This window comes from Struthio camelus, chromosome 19, assembly GCF_040807025.1.
Source record: "Struthio camelus isolate bStrCam1 chromosome 19, bStrCam1.hap1, whole genome shotgun sequence".
Lineage (NCBI taxonomy): Eukaryota > Metazoa > Chordata > Aves > Struthioniformes > Struthionidae > Struthio > Struthio camelus.
In genome coordinates this window covers 10,157,440-10,171,242 of record NC_090960.1, presented here as the reverse complement: position 1 = coordinate 10,171,242, position 13,803 = coordinate 10,157,440, and the positions used below count along the sequence as shown (strand labels likewise).

General features: G+C 58.2%; 1 protein-coding gene across 11 annotated transcripts in view; it reads left to right on the top strand.

Annotated features, from left to right (window-relative positions):
* SEPTIN9 (septin 9) overlaps positions 1-13,803 on the top strand; it is a 170,829-nt gene that overhangs the window by 137,783 nt on the left and 19,243 nt on the right. For all 11 annotated transcript variants that reach the window (XM_068913182.1, XM_068913178.1, XM_068913181.1 and 8 more), the window contains one exon: positions 8,785-8,976. In XM_068913182.1, the coding sequence (XP_068769283.1) occupies positions 8,785-8,976 (192 nt within the window). The remainder of the gene's footprint in view (positions 1-8,784; positions 8,977-13,803) is intronic.

Genomic DNA, 13,803 nt, shown 5'->3' with positions numbered 1-13,803 from the left:
CGCGGTGCTGCCCTCGCGTCGGCGGCAGGAGGCCCCGGGGGCGGCGGGGAAGGGGCAGCAGCCCCCCCCCCCCCCCCGGGGCGGCAGCAGCAGCAGCCCCCTGCGCGCTGCCTGCAGCTGCCTCCGGCCTCGTGCGCCGGACCGGGTTGGGTTTGCTGCGATGCGGCGTTGTCAGGCGGCTTCTGGGCACAATTGCCCTTTCTTCGGGGGAGGGGGAGAAAAAACCCGTCTCCTCCTCGATAACTTGTTTCTCTTGTGCCTCCTGATCCTGATAAGCGCGGCAGGCCGCTGGCTTGCTTTTTTTGCAGTAGCCGGGGAAGCCTCCAGTAAACAAAGTTTGACACGAGCGTTGGGCTCAACGCTGGTTTTGCAGCCAGAGGCTCTTGCAGCGAGGCCGGGGGCGCCTGGCGCTGGATGCGGTCCCCTGCGCCCCGAAACGCCGGTCCTACGGCTCTGTTTTTCAACCAACTTAATTTGAGCATCTTGCGTTTCTCTTTGTTTCAAAGCATGAAGCTTGGCGGATGAGCAATAACAAGGCTTAGAGGGTGCTTTTCTCCTGCCTGGGGGCTGGGAAGGGCTTTTATGTCCCTCTGCTGAATACAATGACCTGGGGCAGGCGTTGCTGGGAGGGAGCCCTCGCCCTGGAGTCGCCAGGATATCGGCTTTGTCGGTCCTTGAACTAACCTAGGCATAGCTGCACCTCTCTCTGTCTGTTGGGAGCAAGGGCTTTCCTGACCACAGATGTTTTTCTGCATGGCCATTTGATGAAGTTGCTTTTTCTTGCGCTCTTGTACAGGAGAGTTCACCTGAGACGTGCTTTTCCCCAGCAAGCCAGGGATGGTAGCAGGGTAATCTCGCGCTTCATCCCTGACGGTAGAGGTAGGCGCCAGCCTGAGTCACGTGCGGAGACCCCCTGCGCCCAAGGCTTTGCCTTCGGCTTGCACGACTGGAGGAGGCAAGTCTCGCCGGTGGTTCTGGGGGAAGTCTCTGTTGTTTCCGAGGAGTTTTAAAATTCCTTGGCAAAACGGGAAAAGGTGATCCGTACGCTAGTTTCTCCTTGAAGGTCTCCATAAATGGTTTCCTGTGCTGTTGTCTGTTAATGGAGCTGTTGCCTCCCATGGTTACGGAAATGGGGGCATAGAGATCCTCTGTGGTGGAAGGGCTAGCGTGTGTCTGAGCCCGGGAAGGGGAGGTTGTCCTCTTCTGGTGATACCTGATGCATGCTGTGGGGCTCAGGCATAAGGTCTGAGGCTGTGGTTTGTGAATGCTTCAGGTTGAGTTCAGGTGGTGCTGTTTGATTTGGCCTCCCCTCTTGCCTCTGTGGATTGTATTGGGATTAGAGATGCGATGGGGAAACTAGCCTTGCATGCATAAAAAAATCTTTTACTTGAAAAACGCCTCAGATCCATGCTTTGTTTACCGCCTGTCCACCCAAATGCTTCTGCCCATGCAAGGGAGGTGTGGGACTTCTGCTTACACCACCAAGTGCTGGCTTATTCTGACCTTAGGTTGCCCTGAATGTGGTCTGAGCCCACCTCCGTGGTGTGCTCAGGTCAGCACTGTGGCTCTCGGTGCAAAACAGCCTTTCACTGCCCACCTCTCTGGTGATACATGATGTTTTGCTTGCTGGTACTGACTCAGAGAGGAGACGTGGCTGAAGACGGACATGAAGCTCAGCCTTGGAGCACCGGTGCTTGGGTCTTCCTCAGCTGGCTGGCAGCGAGCAGCAAGGTCTCTGCTCTTCTCTGAACCCCCTCCCCTCACTGAATCGGGATGGCTGCAGCAGTGCAAGGGTTAAGCCGCAAGGGGAAGCAGGAGCGGAGCCTGGGAAGCAGTTTGCAAAACTTCTGTCTCTTGTAAATGAAAGAGTGAGTGAGAGGTGAACTCCAAATGAGCATTTCCGGACCCGGGAGGGGGGAAGCGCACGCAGAGAGTTGGGACCATTCTGCCTAAACGTCTCCACGCTCAGTGCGCGCCCTGCAACTTGGTGCTCTGTCCATGCGGGGTTTTGTTTCAAAGTGCTTCGTCTAGAGCAGGACCAGCTTGTTCCTCTTCTGCCAGGATCACTCTGAAAATGGGTTCACCCCTAGTGAATTTGAAAGGCTTTGCACTGGGTGCTACTCCGGAGCAGTTGGAGCACTTTAAACGCTTTGTCTTAATCTGTGCTAATTGCCAAGTGTCAGTGAGCCCCAGAGGACAGCGGAGCGGGTCTCCTGGGTCTTGCATCAAGTGAACTCACTGTCGTTCCACGCCTGCCCCTCCAAGATGGCCCTTGTAAGGGCCACTTTGCGGGGGGGGACCGCCTGCAGAAATGCAAAATGAAGCTTTTTGCTCAGTTCTTGCATGGTCAGGAGCCTCCTGGTCACCTCTCTGACAGCTCTTGGGTGGGCTTGGCCTACTGAAGCATAGTTAGGTGTCTTCTGCTATTTCTAGGTCATGTCTGTTATCGCCCTGGTGAAAATCTGCAAGGTGAGAAGGACACGTAGCCAGCGGCTAGATGGTCCCAAGCTGGCAGCGAGCCCAAAACGGTAGCCAGGAGCAGAAAGGCTCCAGCTTGGAGCCTCGCTTCGCCAGCTCCAAGTGGGATGACTGCAATCAAATAATAGAAACGTTTCTTAGTTACCACTTGTTACTTCTGTATTGGCAGTGGCTTCAGGAAGCCTGCACGCTGGCTGAGCCCTCTTCCCGAGCCCTGGCCACGCTGACCCCCCTCGAGCATCACAGGGGCCCAGGGGTCACACCGAGCCGTGCCCCTGCCTTTGCTGGTACCCACACATCCCTGCTGGAGCTGGGGTGGATCTGCTGTGTTTGGCGCTGGGTGATCCCTGCAACGTCCAGCTGGGGAACCGAGCGTGGGCTGCTCGCCCCTCGACCCTCGGCTTCTTCCTTTACTGAAGAAGGTGGCAGTAGCAGCTGAGCCACGGTGGCTTTCTGTCCACTCCAGCTTTGCTACCTCCCTCCCGGCTACTAGTGTCCCTTCGTGGCCCTGTGAGCTGCTCTGGGGTTGGATCCATTACTGTAACTCATGTTGGGGAGGCAGAAAGACTAGAGTCACGCGTGGGGCAGGGTTCATGAGGTCTTTGCCCAGGAGGGCTCTGGGACCCGAGTGCTGGCTGCGTGCTCCGAGACTGCCCTCTCCTCACTGTCGCAGCTCCCGGGGCATGGTGGAGCCATGCTCTGGCCTCTTGGAGAGCTTGGGAGGAGTTGGTGCCGGTCCTGATGGTCGGGGGAAGCTAGACGCCTCTCTAGGGTTCCTGCCAAACACTCGCGCCCCTGTGCTTGGAAGATGCCTAAAGCCTCGATAGCCAACTGGCAGCAAGTTCGGCCTGAGATGTGGAAAGGACCTGGAAGCTGTATCTGCTGCGGTCTTGCCAGTCTGCTGTAGCTAGCTGGGAGCTATAAATTCTCTCTCTGGTTCTAAAAACATCTCTGTTACACCCAACGGTCATAATTTTGTAGGATTGTTGCTCCCAGTAATTGAAAGGTTAGTTGGTCTGCCTTGCTCTCTTGAAAACATCTGTGGATGCTCAGCTGTCTGGGAAGATGTTATGTTTTCATGCCCTCAGCTGACTGATAGGCTGTTGTTTGCTGCTGTGAATCTTCTCTCCGCCATGGTGTGAACCCATCCAACAAATCTGGAAGCTCGCGGTATTTTCAGTCTGGCCCAAAGCACTGCATGGAGGGAAGAGGGAATTACCCCCGTGTCAGAAATCTGAGCAGCATGTTTATCTTCCAGGCACTTGTAACTCAGCAGAACTGAATGCAAAATCTCCAAAAAAGTAACTAAGGGCTTAAATGCGGGAAGAGGTAGCGTTGTCTTTTGGAGGGAGAGTGCCTGATGTGCAGGGAGAAGGGAGCGGGTCTGACCTTGTGCGAGTTGGTGCAAGCATTCAGTGACGGCGGGGTGCTCAGGGCTGCCCCAGCAAAGCCGGCTCCCAGACTCACTCGGCTTTCCTGCTCGGGGTCGTCGTCTTTCTGAAGCATTTGTACTCCCCCGTCCATCTCCGGTGCAAACCGCTGGGCTCGGCTGGAGTTGCTGGGTGGCGGGTCAAGGTTTTACAAGTTGGGACTGGGAAACGCTGGTAGTCTGCAACCAGAAGGGCTTGGGCACCTACTGCAGAGCAAGGCAGAAGGCCATAAATTTCATAGCAGATGCTGCTGCGAGCCCCAAACGCGCATTGTAATTCTTCAGGCTGCTTGGCAAGCAGTAGCTGCTCCCTGGGTCTGAAGGAGGTCCCTGTATGATTTACCCTGCAAGCGTTAGCGCTTCTCTGGCGATTGCGTGTGCATCTGCATAGTGTGCAAACGGGTGAAGTCTGGGCAGTTGCGAAGCTGGGAGGATGTGGCATGCTTCGATAGCAAAGGTGCTGCCTCCTGGCTGTCTCGGCTTCTCTGCGCAGTTGCGAAGTGAAGGCTCTGTGCAGAGCCTGGCGCCCGGGCGAGCTCAGCCCTCCCCGACAGCCAGCATCCGCCTCGCAGCCGCTTTGCTGGAGCCGTGTGTGGATCCTGCCGTCTGGCAGCGAGACAGGATACCTGGGGCATTCCCAACTCCGCCTCTGAAAAGGTCGTTTCGCCTTTATACCTCTGAAATGGAAATCCTGGTGTCCTGCAGTCCCCTTTCCCAAATCCTCCAAGAGGGCTGCCAGCCCGGGGTGAGCTGTTTCGGGATCGGACAAGCGTGCGCTGGTGGAAGCCCTCAGCGCGCAGCCTGCCTTCGCTTTCCCCGGCTGCAGCTGGCCCGGGCCAGCTCGTGGGCTGTGAGCAGCGCAGCGTCTCTCCAGCTTTTCCAGGCTCTCGATCCTCTAGCCATGTCTCTTAGGAGGCTTTTCGCAAAGCCCGGCCCGCAGCTGCCTGTGCGTGGGGACGGGCTCGCCGGCTCCAGCTCTGCCCCGCGGGCGCCGGCGGCGCAGGTGGGCTCTCCTGGGCGGGCTCCCTGGAGCTCCCCTCCCCGAGGTGAGCCTTTCATCTGGGGCTTTGCAGATGTTGGCTTTGGCTCGTGTCTGACGTGCGTTAATTACAGCCCGACGTCCCCGAGTCTTTGGCAGAGTCAACTTCGGAGCAGCTGTCCTAAGTCATCCTGGAGCCCGTGCTGTAGCCTGTGGTTTGTGCGTGCGTGGTGCGGCGCTGCCTGCTGGTCTCTGCATCTCCAGGGTCCGCGTGCAGAAGTTTAACCTGGCAGAGGGCAGAGCAGGTCTCCCAAACACCACGTGAGCACGCGTTGCCACGTGCCTTGTGTTTATCCTGCGGCGCGCGTCGGGGCGGAAGCCAAGGAGCCCACGCGAGGCTGCGGTATCTGGCATCTCCGTCCCCGTTTCACAAAGCGCGCGGCCCCCGTCTTGCCGGCGTGTTGGTGTGACCGTCCCAAGGGCGTCCCCCAGCCGTGCTCCACGCGGGGAAGCGCGAAGCAGCCGTGTTACGGCGGCCCTGGGTTTCGCTGCTCTTTGCTGCCTGGGACTGGCACTGCTCGCAGCTCTGCAGCGAGAGCCCGGCGCAAAGACGAAGCAACGGCATTTGAGGGCTGATGCTGCTGTTGCCAGGGAATTAGTGGCCATCCAGGATTTTTTTACAATGTTACATATTTATTAATTCGTGCCTTCTTGCAGCACTCTGGAGGGGCTGGAGATTGGCGGGGCTGGTGCGGGAAGTGCCGCAGTGTTGGCACGGCCCCCGTGGAGAACGCGGCAGTTCACGCGAGCGCGGGCTAGCCCTGCAGCACGTCCCTAGGGCAGCCGCCGCTTCTGCTCCAATTTGAATCTGGGATCTTTTCTATTTTAGACGGGCACCCGCTGACGGCGGTGCCTGGCACCCGTGGGCGCAGCCCCGCGTGCCTGCGCTGCGTGCCGCAGAGCGGTGCCGCGCCTCGGCCGCATCCCGCCGCTGCTGGCGCAAACCCGTCGGGTCACCCTGGGATGTTCGAGCCCTTCCCTGCTAACCAAAGACCGTCTCTGCCCGGGCTGCTGTCTTCACGGTGCTTGTGGTGCTGGGCAGCTAAAAAAAAAAGACGCTGAATATATTGCTTGCAATATTTCTCCCGTGATTTTGCTAGCGCAAAGGGCAGTGAGCTTCTCTGCATCCCTGCTGTGCAGATCCCCCCCTTAGTTACAACGTGTTTTTTCCAGACAGGAGCCAGCGCTGAGAGAGATGCTGGAAGAACTTGTCCTTTATCTCACTTTTTCCTCTCGGCCAGCCGAAGCCGCGTGGGCCGCGCTGCTGGCTGCGCCCTCGCTGGCAGCGCGTCGGCGCGCTCTGCCGCGACAGCCTCGGGCCCGGGCGCTCCTCGGGCCCTGCGGCCTTCGGGATGCCGAGGGCTTTGAGTCACGCGCCCCCCTTGCTGCGCTGGAGGGGAGCGTCGCGAGGCGGCACGGGTCGCCTGCTCCCTCGTGCCGCCGGCAGGCCTGCCCGGCCGTTGCCGTTTGCGAGCGGCTGCCACGGCTTATCGAGCTCCGCTCGTAGACAAGAGCGGCGAGGAGGTGCTGGAGATGGCCCTTCCCTTGCGCTGCCTTGTCCTGATGGCTGGGGTCAGTCCTACCTGCTTCAAGGTACGCTTGGATTTCGGTGGTCTCCCTTTGTGCCGGCAGTAGTTAAACCGTTGCGTAACCTAACGCTTCTGCTGGTGATAGCATATTTTCCGTGTGATTTATTTATTTTCTAGTGGTACGTAGGAATTTTTTCCGCTTTTGGCCTTGCCATTTTGAAGCGGTACTATAATTCGGGATCTATGGAAAGACCTCTGGCGTGCCGGGCCTATAATCTTTTCAAGGAGCAGCGCAGCAAGCAGCAGTGTGTTGCCAGCTGTGCAAAAGCCTGAATTTGTGTGTGCCTGGTACCAAGCCCGGGAGGAGCATGTCGCTACTCTGCGTGTCCAGTACGGCTCATTTGCTCGCTCATGGATCACTGTGTGATGCCGTTCCACCGAGCCCAGGATCAGGGCTTGGAAAGAAGTATCCAGAGTGACCCAACAGTCCCTATGATGAATTCTGGTTGGGGTTTGGGTTTTTTTTTTTTGTTGTTGTTTGTTTTTTTGGTGCTTGGCCCACGTTTGAGCATGTTGAAGTGTGCTGCGCTTGCAGGAAGTGAGTGCTTCCTACTTGCAGAGCCTTGCAGGCTCCAGTCTGACACTGCTTCCAAGGCTCTTGCCGGTCACCAGTGGAGAAGGGATGACGTCTTTGTGCTTGGAGGTAGCCTCTTTAGACCAGCTGCACTCCTACACACAAATCCCTTCGGAGGGAAGGAGAAGAAAACATGTAGCACCTCATAAAAAGCCAAAAATAACAGTGGAGTGAGGCAAATGAGCAGGGAACTAAGATCTGTGTTCCTGCCTTCAGGAATGTAATGAGGACCTATGAAGCTTTGCAAAAAACTTTAAAACAGAGTTTGCTCCGGCTGGTGGATCCAAGGACTGGGGCGCTGATCAGCAGCTTGCAGCAGGGGGAGGTTTTTGAGCGCGTTTCCCTAAAACCACAGCTGCTTCTCTCTCCGTGCCTGCGTTAGAGGAGCTCGGCTCCCCTGCATGTTTCATAGCTCCAGCAAGGGACTTGCTGGGACCTGTGGCTGAGTTTGTGCGTGCTCTGCGTTGAGATGTCTCCTGCGTGTCTCTGTGGCAGCAGAGCGGAAGCAGCCTGAGCAGGGAGGTACCGTGCATAGGTGTGATCGAGTGGCGTTGCTGGGTAATAGCTGCGATTCTTCCTTTCGGGTAGCAGATGCTTCTGCCTCTATTGCCTGTGTGAGTGGATGGTTCCTTAACTTTTTTTGTAAAGGAGGTGCTAAATGAGGCAGATAGCTCCACAGATACCTGCTTTCTCAATGGTAGCAGTGCCCAAGCACTGAGCGAACCTGCAAACTCCATAGCCACCTCCCGCGTGGGACAGGTGCTGTGGCTCTTTGGAAAGTCAGAGGGCTCGGTTCCCCTCGGACAGGTATCAGCAGTATCGCGAAAGCTTCGTTGCTGTAGAGGCGTTGAATGGTGCAGCCTCTTCTGGTTTTGTGGATGTGCTGTTTTTCAGTTTTCAGCAGGCTTGTGTAGGGCACCGGTAAGAGCTGGAGGTGAGCTGGGGACAGCAGCTTCCCCATCGTTTCGGCTGAAGCTAGGAGGGAACACGTGTCAGTAGATGCGGAGGACTTGTACGTCCGACAGAAAGCCACCCAGTTGCCTGAAATGTGGCCGCAAGGCATTTATACCAGCAATCAGTATGGCGTTGTAATTATAGTGGTAGGGAGCGGTGGGCAGGTTTGTTTAGGTACGCGAGCCTTTAATAGCAGCGTCTGTGCAGAGGACTGCTTGGCGAAAAGCCGTCGTCACGCTCGCTGAGTGAACTCGTGGACTTGTGCTGAGGAGTTTCTTGGCACGGGGAGCCGCTCCTCTCCGGGGCGATGCATCTGCTAATCGTGCGACCTGCCGAGGCGAGGGTGGGACGGGCTCCCCGCGGCGGCGCCGGCAGCAGGGTGCCTCGGAGGTGTCCGGCTGATACGGACGAGGCTGCAGGGCTGAATCCTGATGTGCTTTGCTCAAGTAGGCTTGGCAACGCGTGCAGGGATCAGGAAAAACTCGGATGCGGAATCCCAAATTTGAGGTAATTGCAGGCAAAGGAAGACCTTGCGTGTCTGTCCCCTCTTAGCCTTCCGGTGCCCGTTTGCTGTTATTAGCAGCGATACAGCGTGTGCTTTATTCCCGCTTCAGATGCGACAGGCAGCTCCTTTCGTTCCCTGCCAGGAGGAGCGTCGCCCCGCGCTCGGCAGTCACGCCGTGCTGCGTGCCGCCCCTGACCGCTCTGTTTGCCTTTGCAGGTCCAGAGGCAGTTCCCAGCTACGCGCCCAGCATGACGGACGCTCCTAGAGATGCCGGCCTCAAACAGGCAGCGCCGACGCGGCCGGAGAAGCCTGCTGCAGACTTCGGCTACGTGGGGATAGATGCCATCCTGGAGCAGATGAGGAGGAAAGCGATGAAGCAGGGGTTCGAGTTCAACATCATGGTTGTCGGTGAGTTCTCCCTCACGTGTCCTGAGCGAGCTGCCTGCAACACACTCAACAAGTTGTTTATTTTATTCTTCTGTGACAACGTTTGTCCTTGGGAACAGCAGTTAAGCTTAACTGCTGGAGCCTTTGCCTGAGGAGTCAGCAAATCCTGCTTCCAGGGGGACGGGTTGAGTTGAGCTGTCGCTAAAGCTCAGCAGTTGGACGAGGCCCGTCGCTCAGCGCGGTTGCACGCACCTTCCCAGGCGACGGGGCGCGTTTTCTGGAGACGCGCGCCTGGAGGGGCGCCTGCGGTCGGGGATCGCCGGAGCCTGGCAGAGAGCTGCGGCAGTGCCCGCCGCCCGCCGTCCTGCGTCCCCCCCGGCGCTTTGGCAGCGAGCGGGCGGAAGGGGCGCGTTAGGACTGTTGGTGCACGCTGCTGGTGGCATGCTGGAGAAGGAGGGGAGGAAGCTCGTGGGTCAAAACCCAGCTGCCTCCGAGCTCCTGGTCATGAGCTTTGCCAGGCGGCAGGGCGTTCGGGACGAAGGAGGCTTTATGGCAGCTAGAGCCCGCTGGTGCCTTCGCTGCCGCGCCGGCTGCCGCAGTGGCCAGCCGCACCTCGGTTCGCGTTGCCGGAGGAGCGCGGCTGGGCCGTGGCAGGCTCGCTGCAAGGTAGACGTGGCTGTGCCAACGACTACCCGGTGAAACGCGCGCTTGTGTCGACCCAGACGCGCGGGCATGCGGCTGCGGGAGGCTGCGCGACAGGACAAAATTTGGAACAACAACCGTTGAGAAAACAAACGAGCCTCTTCTGCTTTCCTCCCGCTATCAGTGCGTCTGCTGAGAGATGCCGCTGGCGTGTGTTTGGCCTGCAGGGTCCCTCCCGGGTCTGTTCCAGCTGGTTTGTGTTCCCGGGGGAAGCTGTACGGAGCAGCGGCTCTCCTCGACGCTCTGCAGGCGTTCGCCCGCCGTTGCACGAGGGAGCTGCGGAGGGATAAGCAGCGTAAAACCCGTGCCGTGATCTGTGGCGTGGGAGGGGATGTCCTTCCATCTCGCTTGCTTGCGTGATGAGTTGCGTAGGGCTGCAGCTGCCCTGGGGTCGCAGGTGCCCATGGGCTAGGAGCCTCCACAAAGAGCTCTGGGGAGCCGGAGTTACAGGAAGGCTTAATGCCAAGAATTTGCTAACTCTATTTAAAAAAAAAAAAAAAAAAAAGACTGCACTGTAGCTTCCCATCGGGATCTGCTGATGCCCTGCGCTTTGCCTTTGTCAGAGACAGAGACAAATTGGTCTCCGGTATGAGGTTAAATCTCCACAGGAGACAAGTGAGGGGATTACTGCAAACCAGGTCACTGCAAAACCAGTTCTTGCAAGTCCCAGTGGCTTTTTTTTTTTTTTTAAGCCTACCTTTTTGCAGCCAGTTTGGCCATACTCCTAGTGGAGGAGCCTTACAGCGTTGCTCTGAAAAGTCTATATGTGAAATCGCATGAACTCGACCCCCTTTGCCGAAGCAGAAGAAGGCGTCCAGCTGCCCCCTCTGGGCACGTCCTGGGCTCGCAGCATTAGGATTTCCCCGTGCGTCCTCCCCTTCCCTCCGAGAGCCGGCTGCGCCGAGAAGGCGCTTCTGCTTTCTCTGTTGCAGATGACGAGGGATGTTCAGAAGGGCCTGGCTTTGCCTTGGCAGTGCGCTGTGTGTGGTATGAAAGCCCGTGCTTCGGAGCGGCTGGAAAACATTGCTCTCCCCTTGGCAGGCTCCGGGCTGACTGTTTACAGGCTGGGGAATTCATGGCAGCATAAACAAGTCGAACGCGGGCCCTCCCAGAAGACGCGAGGTGGGATGCGGGCAGGCGGCGTGGGCGAGCGGAGGGTGCCGCCGGCCCGGGGGCGCTGCCTCCGCCGAACCCGCCGTGCTGAGCCCGCCAGGTAGCAGGCGACCCGGAGCAGGGGCTCGGGCTCGCTCCAGCTGCTGAGCTGTGTTATTTCTCCGGGGGCGGCTTCGAAAGCCGTGCGCCCAGGGCACGCACGGCGCTGCGCGACGCCGTGCAGGTGCAGCCGCTCGGCGGGTGTCCGCGTACGGTGGAGGGCGCTATGCCGCGGTGCTGGGTGCCCGTACGCTGGGTGATGCTGGCTGCCCACGGGGGCTGCAGGGAGACGAGCCACCGTGTGAGCTCACTTGTCCTCCTTCCCCTCGGTCTGTCCGGATGCGATGTCAGACTTTCTGTATGGGATTAGTTTGGCTCTTTTATTCCCCTGCAGTCTAGGCTCGAAGCCCTTGCGTTAAAATCCCCATCTGTGCAGTGCTTGGCTCTTCACCGGCGGTTTTGCTCTGCCTTGACCGTGTCCTCGTGATGGGTCTTTTCTGAAATCTTGTGCCCCTGTGGACTCGAGGGAGCAGGGGCGGCGGGAGCGGGTCCGCGTCCTGCTCCGCCACCCGCGCTGTTGGCGGCAGCAGCATCGAGGAGGGGGTCGGGCGCCCGGGCTGCAACCACATCAGTCGCGCTGCGGAGCGGCCCGGCGAGCCCGAGGCAGAGGCCGCGGAGGCCGGGTGCGTCGTCGCCCGCGGCTCTCCTCTCTGTTCCCTTTCCAGGCGCTCAGACTCCAGCAGTTTGGACAGGCAGAGACGTGGCGACTGCCACGAGTTTTAGCAATGTGTCACCCCTCTTTCCCCCTCTCCCCACGCACGGCTTGTAACTACTAGCAGAGTGAAGAGGACTTTGTGCTGGCTATGTGCATTTACAGCTCGCAGGCCTGTTTGTGCTTTGCCCTGCGTTTCTTCTGGCGGCTGAGGACCAGGAACGCTTGACCCCAGCCTGATCCATATGTTTCTCTTGCAACGCAGCTGTGATAGTTGCTGACGAGGAGAGTTTTCCTGCGCTGGATTGCAGAGCCCTGGGACGGGGAGCTGGGTTGCAGCCGTGCTGTAAGCTCGGCTCTTGATTGCCGTATGGTCACCAAAACGGGAGCAGGCTGGTTTAACCTCCCGCGTTACAACAGCGCTGGGAGTCGGTGCCAAAAATTGATGCCTAGTGCTAAAGCGCCGGCCAACCCTGCAGTTGGAGGCCATGGCTTTAACTCTTAGTGCCTTTGGCAACCTGGCCGGTGCGTTGGAGGCCGTTAGTGAAAGCCTTGCTGCGTGCCGTCACCGTGCGCCGGGCCCGGATTCGGTTTATCTCATGTCCACAAACGCTCCGCTTGCAGGAGCGGCCTGCCCCAGCAAGGCCGGGATGCACCGACAGCATGGTGGTGGCAGCTGCGCTCGCTGGCTGGAGCGTGCTGGACTGGCGGCTCGGCAGCGCCGGCCCGAAGCAGGGGCTCCCGTAGCGTTTGCAGGAGCTCTGCACTGATTGTAGGGCGCTTGGGACATCTGCTCTGGAAACAAGCATCTGCTCCCCAGCTTTGGAGGAATTGCTCTCTTTTCTTTACCAAGAACGCTCTCTGAGCTCATGGGACAGCCTCTTTGGAGACTTGGGAGCTGATGGTGTCCTTTCTGCTCAGATCTGCCTCAACTCCGGGATATAAAGCATGAAAACATTTCTCCCTAAATGCTGTTTTTTTGGGAAGTTCTTGAATCAGGTGCACTGAATGGAATAGGGTTTCTTTGACTCAAAGATGCTCCAATCTAGAGCTGTCTAAAAGGGGCTGTGCATCCAAGGGTCTTGTCTGTCTGCAAAAGCAAGAGAGGCAGCGAGCGGCAGGAACGAGTAACGAATGGCTCCGGCTTCTAAGGCTGTAGCCTGCTTTTGCTCCTGCCTAGCTGAGGGCCTTACAAAGCTGCTCATCTCCCCAGATATCCCGCTCCGAGTGTCCTCCCTGGCTGCCCATGGCGTCGGGGCCAGCTGGCTGGTGCGGGTCGAGTCGTGCCCTCGCATGCAGCGCCGATGGGCTCGTGGGGCTGCACTGCCCGGCCGGGCTGGGCCTCCCCGCAGGCCTGGCTAGCACCTCTCCCAGGGCTTTGTACGGCTTGCATCAGCTCTTCCTTCTGAAATGCTGATTTAAACAGACTTTGCCGGTGCTGCCCTGCTCTTAAGAGGCTCTTTGCCTGGTGACCCATTAAATCAGGCCTCCTGCTGGAGTCGGGACAGTTGCTTTGTGTCTTTGCTGAAAGAGCCGATCAATCCTGGGGGTTAATTTATTCTTTTTTTGTGATACTGCTGTAAGTCATTGGGTTGTTTCATTAACCCTGTCCTGACTTGTTAGTGTTCCCTGAAGAGCTTGCGAGAAGGGGCTGCAGGAGGGTATGGATACACGTGTACTGTGTGCACCCAGCTGCAGAACCTGGCCAGAGTCCTCCAGGCCCCACTTGCACGTGTCTGTCCAGTGGTGAGAGCCTTTAGCCAAAGGATGCTCCTTCCCTGGAGCTTCCTCACCCCATCCCCTTCTTTAGGGTTGTATATGTTACTGCAGCCTTGGTGCACCAGCTGTTAAAGCAAATGTCAGCTCTGCAGCCCTGAGGGTGTCCCTAGCCTGCCCGTCCTCCAGGTTGCTGTGGTTTGAGCTTGATGCTAAAAATAACAGCCCTTGTTCTGCCTTTGCGGAGTTGGCTCCTTGCTCCACATCCCCAGGTGTGGCTGTGTGGGGAGGTGCTTGCTCCGCGTAACGTGGCCCTGGCCCTGGAGCGATGCCTGGGGAGCCACCCTGCCCACGTCCCTAAAGCAAGCTGTGATTGTCTTCGCTGTTCCCTTATGCCTGTGGTTAACAAGTCTCTTGTTGCGGTTACACCTTTTACCTCCCTTGTGCAGAACTGATGTGGGCTGAATCCATCCCGCTGCGGGCGACATGGAGGCACCATCAGCCATTCCCTGAAAAGGTGACCTGGAAATGGGTTAGGGCTGACTGTTATTTATCCTGCTGTTTTC